General features: G+C 32.3%; 1 protein-coding gene across 1 annotated transcript in view; it reads left to right on the top strand.

Annotated features, from left to right (window-relative positions):
• Positions 1-14928, top strand: part of LOC110030634 (ribonuclease 2) — a 67594-nt gene that overhangs the window by 8018 nt on the left and 44648 nt on the right. Inside the window, exons 2-6 of the mRNA XM_020733441.1 lie at positions 1456-1484; positions 8037-8110; positions 8230-8331; positions 8445-8448; positions 8927-9018. Coding sequence (XP_020589100.1) covers positions 1456-1484; positions 8037-8110; positions 8230-8331; positions 8445-8448; positions 8927-9018 — 301 coding nt within the window. The remainder of the gene's footprint in view (positions 1-1455; positions 1485-8036; positions 8111-8229; positions 8332-8444; positions 8449-8926; positions 9019-14928) is intronic.

Here is a 14928-nt window from a genome sequence, read left to right as displayed (position 1 = left end):
TATATATATATATATATATGTATGTATGTATCTAACATATGTATGCATGTATATATGCATGTATATGTATGTATATATACATATATAGATCTATACAAATACATATACATGTGTGTGTGTAGGTGTGCGTGCATTGTGACCTGTTGGTAGAGCAACATCTCTGAAGTTCGTAAGTCCCCTTAGCTCACGGGTTCGAATCCTTCCGTGTGTACGGTGTAGTACTCGAATATTTAGCACACCTAGCGATGCTCGGGGCTCGTCTAATAGCCTTCGACCATTCTTTTTAATATATATATATATATATATACATGCATGCTTGCATACATACATCAACCACAAACCATGTCTTTTCGGAATCCAGTACCGGAGGAGGCCTAAAAAGGGGTATCTGATTCCCTACCATAGGAAGAACTATAGAGAAGAGATATCATTTGGAGGGTAGAGAGATTTCAAGATCAATGTTAATCTACTATAATTTGAGGGAGATATGAATCCAAAAGACTTTTTTGATTGACTGCAATCTATTGAACATATATTTGAGTATAAGGACGTGCCAGCGGATAAGAGAGGCAAGTTCATTTCTGAAGTTCCCTTATGGTCAATCTAAGTTTTCTCTGCTATTGGTTTGGCTTCTTCTTCAAGTGTAATTGTCAACTAGGTCTTCTCAATCTCTATGACCATGAATAAGCTATAATGGTAGGCCTCCACTAACTCATGTGGCTACAATAGTGGGAGTAACCCTGAGACTTCGGGGGTTTTCTAAGCGGTTCCATCCTATGGACTTCCATTAAGCGCGCTATTGGTTTGAAGATGAGCAAATGTGGGTTAGGGAGTAAGTGAACGGTTTTTGGTTGGAATTTTAAGGGAAGGGGATGAGCAGAAGCTTAATTTGACAACATATAGAAGTAATCTTTGAAAAGAAAAGCTGCTATTAAAAAATTTCAAATTAAAGCTTTAATTTGAGCAGAGAAGTCTAGGCTATGTAAAGGCTATTGAGTAATGATCATGTGACGTTACACGTTTAGTTAGAGATGCAGTTCATCTTGTATCTACGAGATTCTTTTAATTTCTTAAATAGGGCTCAAATGAGAAGAACCGGGGCTGGCATTGTGTTTACTATGAGAACATGAAGGAATTAACTCCATTTCTATTATTCACTTACACTTTTCCTATCATAAAAATACCTACTAGTTTTCTATTCCTAAGATATTTTTTAAACTATTATTTGATAACCACAACCCTATTCCACATTTGTCAAGGTTTTTTTCGTTATTCATTGAAGATTCACTTGAGATGCTTCTTCTGTGTTCAGTTTTTGTTTAATTTGGTCAACTGCCGTTTATTTGAGCCATAGCTCTGTCCTTTTCTTAATCATTTTCTAAATCCAAAGGCTTTATTGTCATATGTTTTTCTTGCATTGGGCAAACGGTGCTGATTCTTCCTCCTTATTTGCAGGTCTAACCCATTAACTGAGTTCACAATTCGTAAGTATAAGGTTTTTTCTTTGTTTTGTTTCAAAAGTAAGAGATTTTAGTTTTTGAGAGTTCTATGCATTACCATGTAATTACGTTTCGTAGGTTAAACACTCCTTAAGGATAGAAAAACTAAATAAATTACCACAATGCAAAACAAATCTTGTTGTTGTTGTAACATGATAGTTGAAATTCTTAAATTTATTTATTTTTAAATGTTTTAACTTAAATCAAGCAAGATTGTCCCTTGGCCATTGAAACAAAGGGCTATTGTATATTTCTTTCTTTTCTTATGCAAACATAAGCTGGGCTTGTTACTCCCTGTGTCAAGATGTCGCAGTACCATGGTCCTGTTAATTGGAATGTAAACGTGTTTACACTATTGCATGATCATCTTCTTATTTAAACTTATTCCTATAGACATTGGGCATCTTTTTTCCACTAGAAAAGCATGACATTTTAAGTATTATTCTTTTCTAGAAATTGCTTTTTTTCCTTAAAATTACATTAAACTTGTAAAGTTGTCCATGGTATGCCACATTTCTCTCATAAATGCATTGACGCTGTCCGTTCCTTACAAATTCAAATTTCATTTAGCTTAAATTTTCCATGGATTCTTTATAATCAAGTACATCAAGTATGTGAATTTTCATTCAAATATTATTTTAAATAAGAAATAGTGACCTAGATCATTCTAGCCTTAAAAAAAAGGTTGATTAGAAAAGATTACTTCATAACTTGGTAACAATGAGTTTTAAATTAAGAAAAGAGGACCAAGCCTTCTCTGTTTGCATATAGTACTGATAAAATTTAAAGTCAACCAATCATAAAATGAAGAAGTAATATTGCATGACATTTCAAATTTGATATCATAAAAAAAATTGTTTTTTTTTTCTAAAGGTTAGATCTTGGTATAGGGCACAATTTTTGTGAGGGTTATAAGCATGGAACAACATCTATTTACTTGTAATGAAAAATATATTTATTTTTAATGTAATTCTATTCATTAGATTTATCCATTTACAATCTCCTTTTGATCAATTCATCCACGATGACAAAAGGGTCTTCTGCTAAAAATGATCTTGTGGTGATTAAATATATTTGGCGTGTATGATGATTAAATCTTTAGTTCATATTCTGTCAACCATTTTTTTAAAATTTTGTCTTAGTTAATACCCTTTCAATAATGATAAGCAATTGGAGACAGAGGAGTTTATCTTTAGAGCTAAAAATTTATAACTTTATCTAATAGACTTATTATTCAGGGTAATTAAAATATCATTATTTTGAAGAGGATATGATCCAGCACCACAACTATTGATTTGGTAAGTATTAAGGAGAATGATGTTTAACAGGAATGTTGAATTTATCTTATGATATGTATGATGGAGTAATGATTGTTATCATCATTTATTTTGTAGAATTAGAATATTCATTATAGCACATTAATTATAATTATTATGCAAGTACCTTTTTTATTGGACATAGTGTTGTTTAAGAAATTGAAAGTGATGGATAACTCTTCCTATCTATTTATAGATGCTGGCTTTTGTAGGTGATCTCTTCTAAAGTGAAAAAGTACGTGAATGGTGGAAAATTGTAGAGGATAATTGGGTTTATGATTAATTAAAATATTAAAAAATTTGCAAGGATGATAACACTAGACGTCATTTGTATTGACTCGAGTTGTTTACACTCAGAAGAAGCTGCAAATAAGATGAATCTCAATTTTGAAAAAAATTGAATAAAGAATGTGTTCAAGTTGACAAGCTATTGACTATGACTTAGGCCATGATAACAATTTCATTTAATGTGGGAAACAAAAGTCATTTTCTGTTTTCTTTGGGATATGGATGCTTTCTTTGAATTAGAGCTTTAGAGCTGTAGTTGCAATTCAACCAATTCAATTGAACCATTAGCTAAGGTAAAATTATTATAGGATGATTGATGCCCTTGGCATGCTCAAGAAATCAAGAGTTGATGTAGCATGTTGAATTTATAAGCAACACAACTCATAACTTAAACTTAGGGAATTTCAACAAGGAGAACATGTACTCTAATAAGTTGAGCATATTGGCTATGTCGAGCGATTTTACAAGTTGATTCACTATTGGGATAGTCCATTCATTTTTACGGAAGTAAACAGTCTAAATGCCTAATATTTATAGATGAGCGGTCATATCAAGCTCCCACAAACTTATGCTAGAGCACCTCCAACTTGAGCTTGACTAATTAATGGAGCTCAAGTTTAATTCTACGAGTTGAATAGGTTTATGAGCGAGCTTATTTATTATGAAAGAAAAATGTTGAAGGCAATTCCAGGAGTTGTAGTAATAAAATGATAAAAAAATGAAAATTTGGCGGAGAAATAATGAGAAATCATGCTTTGACAACAAATAAAGGTAGTATTTTTAAATTTTTTAATTTTCTTTGGGTATAAACATTAAATTTTAGTATTTTGATGAGTTTTTTTGTATTAATACTTTTTAAAAGATCCGATGCAGATGCAACTCAATTTTGGTTCATTAACTCATTGAGCCTCACTAATGAGCCATTTGTTGAGCCGGGGTAAAGCTAGCTTATGAGTCGGTTTAGTTGGTTACAACTTTAGCTCCGACTTATCTATTTGTCTGTGAGTGAATATTGGAAGATGGCTTCAAATTAACCCATTCCCTTCATAAAAGCTGAAATTTTTGAATGATCTACTGCATTGTCAATTATAATGGTGCATGGGAGGAGCGTGATGAGTGAAATATTGCTTTGTATGAACTTGATGACTGTTGTACTGTTTTGTTAAATAGTTGTCTTGATCTTAATCCACACGGTGAAATAATTCATCAAACTCTACAAGAATCATCTTCTTTGCATGGTTGAGGCAAGAGGGTGTAATAGTTAAAAATGCCAAAAAGGTAATATTTTAATTTTTTTTTAAATTATGCCTTATTTTTTCTCACATCTCGAAAATCATTAAAGCTGTTTTCATAATTTTTTTTTTGTTTATTTTGATATATAGAAGTATATTAATTTGCAAATATACAAAAATTATTTAATTAGTTTCTATTTAAATAAGTTTTTAATGTTTTATTAAAATCATTGCAGCATGTTACTGTTGCTGCGGTTTTGCTGCAACTTACTGTAATGGTACTGTAGCACCAAAAATATATTTCAGAAAAAGAGGCATGTAGTGACTAGATTTAATTTAAGGAGCTGAGATTTAATAAGAATGAAGTTATTTTTATTATTTGTATATCATGTTTTGTATATCTATATACATATATATAGGTTTAAGCAGCCTATTCCTCTCATTCCTGATACTGTTCCCAGCTGAACTAGAGTGTTGCTGCTCTCGGGTAAGAGCTGCTGGGAGAAAATATTAGAAAGAAGAGAAGAAAAAGAAAACAAAAGGAGTAGAAAATGAGAAGAGTAGAAGGGAATGAAAGGGAAAAAGAAGAGAAGCTAGTTTTTGAGGTAATGATTCGATTTTTTCTTTTCTTTCCAACAAATTGGTTTGGTTGGGAAATTGTAGGCTGAAAGATTTTATGAGGGAAGAAAATTTTGAGGTAAAATATTATTTTATTCATTTTTTAATCTAATTGAATTAAAAAGTTGGAGTGTGATACAAATCGATCAATTTGTTTATTTTTAGTGGTTTATATGTAAGATCAAAGTTTCTTGGTAAGAGAAATTAGGAAATCTGCCTGAAAAGAATCTAAAAATCTTAGTGAGATTCTATTTTTAAAATAAGAATCAAACTATTAATAGGTTCAATGTATGCAACGGCCTATAACTATGTCAACTTAATACGCTTATGCATATAAAAATTTATTTATATAGTACATCTTTATTCTGTTTGTAAGATTTATCTCATATGTATATAATTATCTATTTATAATGAATTCATAATTTTTTAATAGCTATCAAACTTAAAGTAAATTGATAAGATATAATCATATAATGCATAATTGAGTATGAAATATTGAATATCACATGTTACACTATATTCTTGATGCATGCTTGTATAGTTTGTTGGTTAACAGATGCATATCCATTCTATGTGAGTGCTGATAAGATTAATGTAAAAGGTAAAAAAGATCAATGAAATGTTATATTATTTAATCACAGGTAGGTTTACAATGACGATGACCTGCGGAAGAGAAGACGAAAGTTTAGGCCAGATGAACCTTTGTCGAGAAATAAATGAATTCCCACTCTTGCTACCAACGTTAGGATGGTACAAAGGTTATCATAGGGCTGTTAATAATTGGAATGTTGGATTGACCAAATTTTACCAACGGTTATTATAACCAATGGACTAGGTGATGACTTGATGAATTAAATGTGCCATAGCATATACAAATATCATTTAATATTTCTAAAATAACGAGTATTAAAAATAAAAAGAAAATGAAAGTGAAATAAGTAAATTCATATTATAACCAATGGGCTAGGTTGACTTTGTAACACTTAGCAATCACCTCCATATTATGATGTGATCGCCATTCAGATTGATAGTAATAGTTGATGAAGTATGGCTGTCTAGGTTGGAAGACCTCAAATTCTTTTAAAGGTGCAAATCTACATCTACTGCTACCTTAGTAGTTGCCCATGTTCTGGTCTTGTTTCTACTACCACCAGCGCTGCCACCTTCAAACTATTTGTAAGGAGTTTCTTTATGCTGTGTGAATTGAGGATTATCGCAACTATGATGCTTCTCCAATCAAAGTACTGTTATGCTTGATTGGTTTAAATAATTAAGATATAATTATATTTGATGTAATCAAATTTTGTTTTATTTAAACATGACATGATTATATGTTATTTAGTTTTCATACAATTAAAGTTACCTACATTTGTTATCAACATTTGATGATAACAAATGTTTGATTTGATAATAATGTGATTATTTGATTTTACCTTATATTAGTAGATGAGATTTTTTTTAACCTTGTTTCTAATCATGCAAAAACTTGTATTCTATAGAAGGATATTATGTAACGAAGAACTATAGATGATATTATCAAACAAGGGGAATGATTGCATTAATCTCACCTCCCTTCCCTCGCCTCTCTACTTTCTCCTCTCTTTTCTTAATTCGGAGGATTACTTGACCCACTTTCGTTTTCTACCTGCTTTTGGTCTCTAAATTTCTCTCTTTAACCTCATAGCTTGAAGGAGTCTCAAAAACTTATTCAGCTGCATAATCCTTGCTAGCTTTTTAGTTGCCGCCATTCATAGAGTACTTGAAATAACTCCAGAGAAGAAGAAACTTCACGAGCTTTTGATAAAGACATAAAGCACTCTTGATGAAATAAAAGCTACCATCTCATTACTTGAAAGGCTCTTAACATAAACCTTAAGACTACTTTGAACTTAGAAAATGAAGCAAAAAATTCTAAGAAAAACTAAAAATGGAAAAATATGTTGATGGGCCTTCAGCATTCTAGTTTTTTTTTTTAAAGTTTAATAGATGCTAGATTGTTTAAAATTGCATTCCTCAAGTATTTCTATGGGTCTCATTAAATTGTGGTATGGTACCGAAAATAAATTGCTCGATCAAATGCAATTATGATGGTAATATCTGATTTGTTGAAAGTGTGTTATTGTTTCCTGGTGCACTTTCAATAGATGGTTATTCTCTCTAATTTGTTTATGAGCTAGATAGAAAAGAGTCTTGGACAATCCTTCAAATAGAAAAATAAATTAGGGGGATTTATATTCATTGTTACGAAACATTGGAGTTTGCATAGTTAACACCTAAATTTTACTGTTTACATACATAACACTTAAAATATCAAAATAAAATGAAAAATAACACTTTCCATTACAATACCATCACCCTTTTGACCTTTGCTGTTAGTGTCGTCGCCCTTCACATGCTACCGATCTCCAAAGCCTTCTGCACTGAACACATTGTTAGTATTTCCACATCCTACACTTCCGAATATCTCATCGTGGCCCTCCACATTTGCCCCAAATCCCTTCGATCTCTCCCAAATCTTGTTCAGGTCATTGTTGGCAGAACTCCAACATGACTTGTTGCCACATCCCAAGTTTGTTAACACAACCCTTCTTCCCATCTCCGACCAACTCGTCCATCCCTGATCATCAGATCTTGTTGAAGCCTGGTGTCTAGTGAGATAAGTTGACTCCCTTAACCGAGTTCTATTAGCTATATAATGAAATTTACATTTTAGATATTGCAAATCCTAGTATTTTAAATCTACATATGTAAATTCCTCAATAAAATATTGAAAACATATTATGTACTTTTTCAAGTTAGAATTGCTAAGTTTTCTTGATCCAATAAGTTGATGTTTTTAGCACTTTGCCATTGTCGGGTCTCGAGCCCTGGATGTGAAAAGTGGAGGGTTGTGTTAGGTAGTTTACAACCAACGTAAAATTTTTCGAAAAATCATAGCATGAATCCTTTTGATCATTATGTAAATAGGACGCAATAGAGAAAAATGATTCATGTAGCCGACCCCAGTTAGTGGGATAAAAACTTGTTTTTGTTGTTGTTGTTGTTGCAATAAGCTGATGTTTTTTTTTAACCTCTTAAAACAGATGGGCTTTGGCCAGATTATAATGACGGGAACTATCCATCATGCTGTAGAAATTCTGATTTTAATATTAAGAAGGTGATGTTCTGTGTGTGTGTTTTCACGCAGAATGAATATTTCTTCATTTCATGTATCATTTATATTTGTGTGCCTAACTATTTTATATATCCCTTGCTATGTTTTTTTGTTGTTGTCAGATCTCATCCCTTATGCCAGAGCTTCAGAAACACTGGCCATCCTTAGGTTGCGGTTCTCCATCCCTTTGCCATGGTGGCAAAGGGTTGTTTTGGGCCCATGAGGTATTGATAAAATTTAATGTCTGGTTAAATTAATTTTCTCTGTTACCCATCTTGAGCCTGACAAACTTCTTTTTTCTTGGCGGTCACCTGGTGTTTATATGCTGGATGAGCAGTGGGGTAAACTTTCTTAACTTAATTAACTTGATATGCTTATCGTATTTTTAAGTGATTACAAAAGCCAAATATTCCAATATCTGATTAGTAACTGGTTTAGAGCTCAATCTCCTGATGGAATTATGAACCACTGGGGATTTCCACTGTGAAATTGCTTGTGAAATTCAAAAGCCGATTGGAGTACAGTTTGCCAGTCATAAGCAAAACTGACGGTCCTTGTATTGTTGTTTATTAAATGAAAGTGTTTTTAACAGTGCGTTTTGGCTTATGGTACGGTAAATGAGCATAATTAACAATTTGTTAAGTGTTTTGTAGAAGATCGACAGGGAGTAAAAGAACAAGTACAGAGGCTAACTATGGTCCATTAAGGCATTAACAAAGCATTGTGTCACGTATATACTGTTATAAGCAACATTAGAACATTCTTGTAAATACTGTGTTATTTTTTAGATTTATTCTTCTATTTCTCTTTCTTTTGCAGAAAAGCATGGGACATGTTCATTTCCTGTTATATTAGATGAATACAACTACTTCAATGCAGCCCTTGATCTTTATTTCAAGTATAACATTACGGTTAGTATTTCTTTGATTAAATCATGTATTGCTGTTATCTATGTGCCCAAATGAATATGCAAGGAATTTAGCTTCGTTGGGTTTTATTGTAAATTTTATTTTTCTTGTTTATCTCCATGCTTTTCATTATCAGTAGTCAAATTCTTTAAATAACCTACCGAGTTCTCATATATATCGAAAAGTGTGAGAACTCTAATAACAATAACAACCAAACAAACTGCAGAATACCAAATAAAGCAGACAAGATAATAACATCCCAACACAACATTAAGCACCTGTGCGAGACTTTTTTTTATAATGTTTAGATAATGTATTTTACACATATTTAAATTTTATTTTTAATAATAAAGTAGGTTTTTTTTTTTAAAAATCAATTAATTATTTATAAAACAATTGATTTATTTTTAACATGTATTCCGTTTCAAATTAAAATATTAACAAAAAAAAATAGAAATACAAATTGAATACAAAATATAAAACTGATCACAAATGAATCTTTAACAAAGAAAGTTGTGGAAATATGCTAATGAAATAATGGTAATAGCTTTGTTGCATGGATGCGGACACGACATAAAACGAAATGACAGATATTGGATACTTCTTTTACTGGAAATAAATGACATGTATATGCGCTAGACACATCCTTATAATAAAATTATTAAGTAATTTATAAAAATTTAGAAAATAAAATATGACAAACAATATAAAAGTGAAAGTAAGAAATTTAATAAAATTAATTTTTCAAATTTAAGCTTTTCCATAACTTATTGTTTATTTTTTGATATACAAAAAATAAGAACTGCGACTGATGAACGATGAACAGGTATGTGATTGGCGAACTACATGAGCTCCCTGAGAAACCGTCTAAATATATTTAACCTTTAAATAAGTATAGTTTATTTTTTTAATTATAAATTATATATTATATATGTTTAAAAAATATTTTTAAAAATTTTAGCTCATTAATTTTAGACATGCTTGTTTGACACGTGTCCAGAGCATGTCTATGTTTGATACGTATCTGACACTGCACTACTCTTTCATCTAGAGTGCCTGCATTATATAGTAATAGTGATGAACTTGCATCATTTGAACTTGTAGTAAGTTGGCTACGAACCTAAATTTTTGTTAAAATGTGTTGGCATTATCGTATGATTATACATGACGCAATATAAGTTAATTTTTTTTAATTATGCTTATACTTTAATGTATTTTAAAATTTATATGTTTTTAGCAATTTTAAATTATAAGCAAATGTTAATTTAAAATTGCAATATTTTCACAATTAAATTTGCATGATGAAACAAAAAGTATATTTGATATTTTGTATGCTAAATTATGAGCATGTAACCTATAATTTATAATATCACATATTGCTTTTATTTAGAAAATCAAATAATATTATAGTTTTTATTTTATATATTTTGTTTTATTTAAATGCTAAACGAATAAATGCATTTTCATCTTTCTTTTATTGATTTATTCAAAAATCATTTAAAACGATCATTTAAACTAGGGTAGTTCAATTTATATGCCCATAATGGCAAAAGATGGAAAAATATGCTGAAAAGTTTGATTCATTCCAACTCCGCTCTAATAAAGGATAACTTTTTATATTCCTGGATTGCTTTTTGAAGTTGAAGTATATGGATGAGCCTGAAGATATTCGATTATTGTTAGATTGTGGTTTCACGATGATAATTGTGTGTAGAAGATAGTTAGTTTGAAGATTGGTGGATCACAGTTTGAAGATGGTTTGTTGATGATTCAATCATGATCTTAAGATGATTATGTTATGATTTGACGATGGTGCGGTCTGTCACATCCTCAAATTTGAAGACAATACACGTTAACAATCTAGGATGTAGTGAAATGAGATAAACCTTATTTTATACTTATAAAAGGAAAGATTACATGGAAGCAATATAAATACTAAGAGCAAGCAAACAAATGTAATTTTTATTTCATTTTATAAATAGAAGTCAATTATTGATAAAATTGAAGAAATGGAATCAAAATAATTAAGTAAATCAAAATAATAAATAAATAAGCACTGCATAAACCTAAATATTTTGGTAAAACTAGAATAAAACTGATTCTTGAACATTGAAGCGCCTTTGGGTGCAATGGTTGAAATTTTATCAGAAACTCCAAAGTTAAGCGTGCTAATATGGGACAAAATGGGAGCACCTTTGGGATGGGTGACCTCCTGGGAAGATACATCATTGGGACAAAATTTTGAGGCCATTAGGCCAAGACGAATAATATCTTGATGGATAAGGGTTCACACTGTAACAAAAGTTCTACTTGTAGCTTTTAAATATATCGTGTAAGTGGTGTTAGATTTATTAGCTATCATATAAGGGATCCTCTTTGTTGTCTTATCCGTATATGTATCATTAACATATTAGCTTAAGAACATTTTGCCTTTATATGGGCTCATCTTTACTGACGTACCTGCAGGTTATCATAAATATACGAAACTGTGGGCCCTTTTACCTCCATGTGGGCTCACATTTGTCACTCTGTTTGTTCATATTATCATAAATATATCAATTATGAGCATAATTTTGTCGCTATACCTGCATAAATTACAATCGTTATATTATTGTCAACCTATCCATGTGCAAGAACTTCCCAAAGTATTCATTTTCATTATTAACATTTAAATGTTTATAATCTTTGTCTTTCTCATGCAATTATTTATATGCTTCTAATTTTTGCTTTTATTTTGCATTGTAGGAAAATGATGTGTAATTTTGAAATGAAACAATTCTAATACTTACACATTTGAATACATACAAAGTTGAATACATATAACTGAACCAATTTTGCTTCCTGAATTAGAAATTGAGTATCTTACATAATTGACAATTGAAAACTTGAAAAACTTCCTTGTTCCGATTACCTTTTTGTTGTATTCAATCTAAAGAAATAGCAATATCTCAATTTATATTATTTTTTAACTTATAAATTAATTTTAAATCAAATTAATCCGACAGCACACTTTTACTTCAAAATTGTTCCTCCTCACGCAGGACTCACAGCCCATACCCATCTGAGCTGAGATTATTAAGTTAGAGGACAAAAGTAAAAATCGAATTTTCAACACACCCGTGGGTTTACCTTTTTTCATTACTCTTTTCTTCCTTTACTATGCTTTCCTTTTTCTTCAGTCTCTCTTCGTTCCAGCTCCCTGCAGCTTATGGTATAGGGAGTGACCGGAATGCAAATTAGGGTGGAGTTGAAGGCAATTATTTATATGCATCTAATTTTTGCTTTTATCTTGCATTGTATGAAAATGATGTGTAATTTTGAAATGAAACAATTCTAATACTTACACATTTGAATACATACAAAGTTGAATACATATAACTGAATAAATTTTACTTCCTGAATTAGAAAATGAGTATCTTACATAATTGACAATTGAAAACTTGAAAAACTTCCTTGTTCCGATTACCTTTTTGTTGTATTCAATCTAAAAAAATAGCAATATTTCAATTTATATTATTTTTTAATTTATAAATTAATTCTAAATCAAATTAATCCGACGGCACACTTTTACTTCAAAATTGTTCCTCCTCATGCAAGACTCACAACCCATACCCATCTGAGCTGAAATTGTTAAGTTAGAGGACAAAAGTAAAAATCGGATTTTCAACACATCCGTGGGCTTACCTTTTTTCATTACTCTATTCTTCCTTTACTCTTCTTTTCTTTTCCTTCAGTCTGCTCTTCGTTCCAGCTCCCTGCAGCTTATGGTATACGGAGTGACCGGAATGCAATTTAGGGTGGTGTTGAAGGCTGCAATTTAGGGTGGTGTATCTATCTATCTATCTATCTATATATATATATATAGAAAGAGAGAGAGAGAGAGAGAGAGAGAGTGAGAGAGAGAGAGAGAGCATCGGAGGCTCCCTACGTGTTAAAATTAAGAAACAGGTATAAAAGTTGGAGGGGAGGAGGATCTCCGTCTAAAACAGCCAAAAAATACTTTAACACACCCCTAGGGGTTCCCTCTCCCACATTACAACTCACGCAAAATGAAAACTCCAAATGTACAAGTATACCCAAGCCAAAATAGCAAAACTCAAAATTAGTATACTTGTGCCCGTGTAGTAGAAATAACAGAAAAAGAAAGAAAAGAGAATCCAAGAAAAAAAAAGAGGCAGCAAAAAACTCCTAATCCACTGGAAACACTCCAGCAAACAACAGTGCAAACTGGGATGTCGATCGACTAAGCAGAGCAGCCAAACAACATAAGATCAGCGTAAACCAAGAGATCAGGAGAGCCAGAGACACAAAGCTAGAAAGGGGTGCAATCCGAAACCTGCCAGCAAACTAAAGAAACCACAAGAGGGAGGATACAAAACCAAAACACAGTAAAGATACGAGAATACCCAGCCATAAAGCCGAGCAACAAGTAGTTTCTAAAATCTAACATAAGACAAATCCAGGTTATCCCCAGTAAGGAGACGTTTGAGGGGAGCAGAGGGAGATAAATCTATAGAGCATGCAGCCCCTGCTTGCCTGGCTAACCAATCGGCAGGGGAGTTGCCCTCTCTATGGATGAAACTCCAACTCACTTTCATATGTCTTTCAAAAATTAAAGCATAAATACGTTTAAAAATGCATATAATATTTCAGAGAGGAGGAGAGATACCCAACAATATATCATAGAGCATTTCTGAATCAGTTTCCACCTCAATCGTATGAAAATTGAAAGCAATTACCACCGTTAATGTAAGAAAAACCCCCCAGCATTCCGTGGCTAAGGTGTTGTCAGTAGTAACAGGAGAAGTAAAATAGCACATAAACTTACCCTCATAATTTCTAAAAATGCCCCCAACCGCAGCAGGTAAATGGTTTCAACTGTCATCCATATTCACCTTAACCCATCCGGAAGAAGGGGGAGCCCGCCTGATTAAACGGGGGGGCCTGAAGATCGAAACATCAGTGGTACAGATCCTGAGGGTCTTGGTGTAATAGGCCAACACATAAGAAGCTATCATAGAAGCTGTAGGGGGGGGGGGGGGGGGGGGGTAGGGGAATTATATTTGAAGATGTTTTTCGCGGTCCAAATAAACCAAAGGACCAACAAAGGAAGGGAAAACCCTCCCCCCTTATCATCAAAAGCCTTCCATTGCCACAAATAAATACTTAGGATGCCTCTATGGATCCAATGGATACAAAAGTGAGAGATACCAAAGTGTAAGCCTAATATATTCCAAACATTCAAAGGAAAAACACATTAAAAAAATGTGTCTCGAATCTTCCTCCGAGAGTTTGCACATAGGACATCTCGACGCCAATTTAAGGCCTTTCGACTTTAAAATGTCATCAAGAGACAATAAAGAAGAGAAAAATCGCCAAAGGAAAAAGGAGAGAGGGAGTTAAAAGTTTGTGCCAAATCCATTTTCCCTAAAATCAATCCTGGTGAGAGAGTAAAGTGCCATAGATTAACTTGCAGACAAATTGAGAAGTGGTCATCTTCCACACGTGGAAATCCCTGCGGGAAGGGGTAATAATAGTATTTATATGCTTAGCATTTTGTTCCCCCACAATAGAACACAGTTTGTTGAAATCCCATCTATCTCGAGAATAAAAATTAGAAACAAGTAAGTTATTAGTATGGGGAGGATGAGAATATTCAGAGAGAGAAGGCAATCCCTGTATATATATATAGGCCCAAAAAGACAAAAATATATTGCCACAAAAAACTTGTTACATCTGATGAAAGGGAGATCAAGAAATCTCCATGAAGTAAAATTTTGAAAAAATCAAAAGAGTCTTTACAGCAGATGACTTGTTCAGAAGTAGTAGAGGATCTCGCCAGCTAGTTAGCAGGCTGATTCCTCTCCCTGTGAATATGGCTCCACTGAACATGTACCCCCTGGCCAGCTGAAA

This window comes from Phalaenopsis equestris, unplaced genomic scaffold (genome assembly GCF_001263595.1).
Source record: "Phalaenopsis equestris unplaced genomic scaffold, ASM126359v1 Scaffold000745, whole genome shotgun sequence".
In the NCBI taxonomy this organism is placed as follows: Eukaryota; Viridiplantae; Streptophyta; class Magnoliopsida; order Asparagales; family Orchidaceae; genus Phalaenopsis; species Phalaenopsis equestris.
The sequence above is the reverse complement of the archived record's forward strand: the minus strand, read 5'-3'. Positions and strand labels throughout refer to the sequence as shown.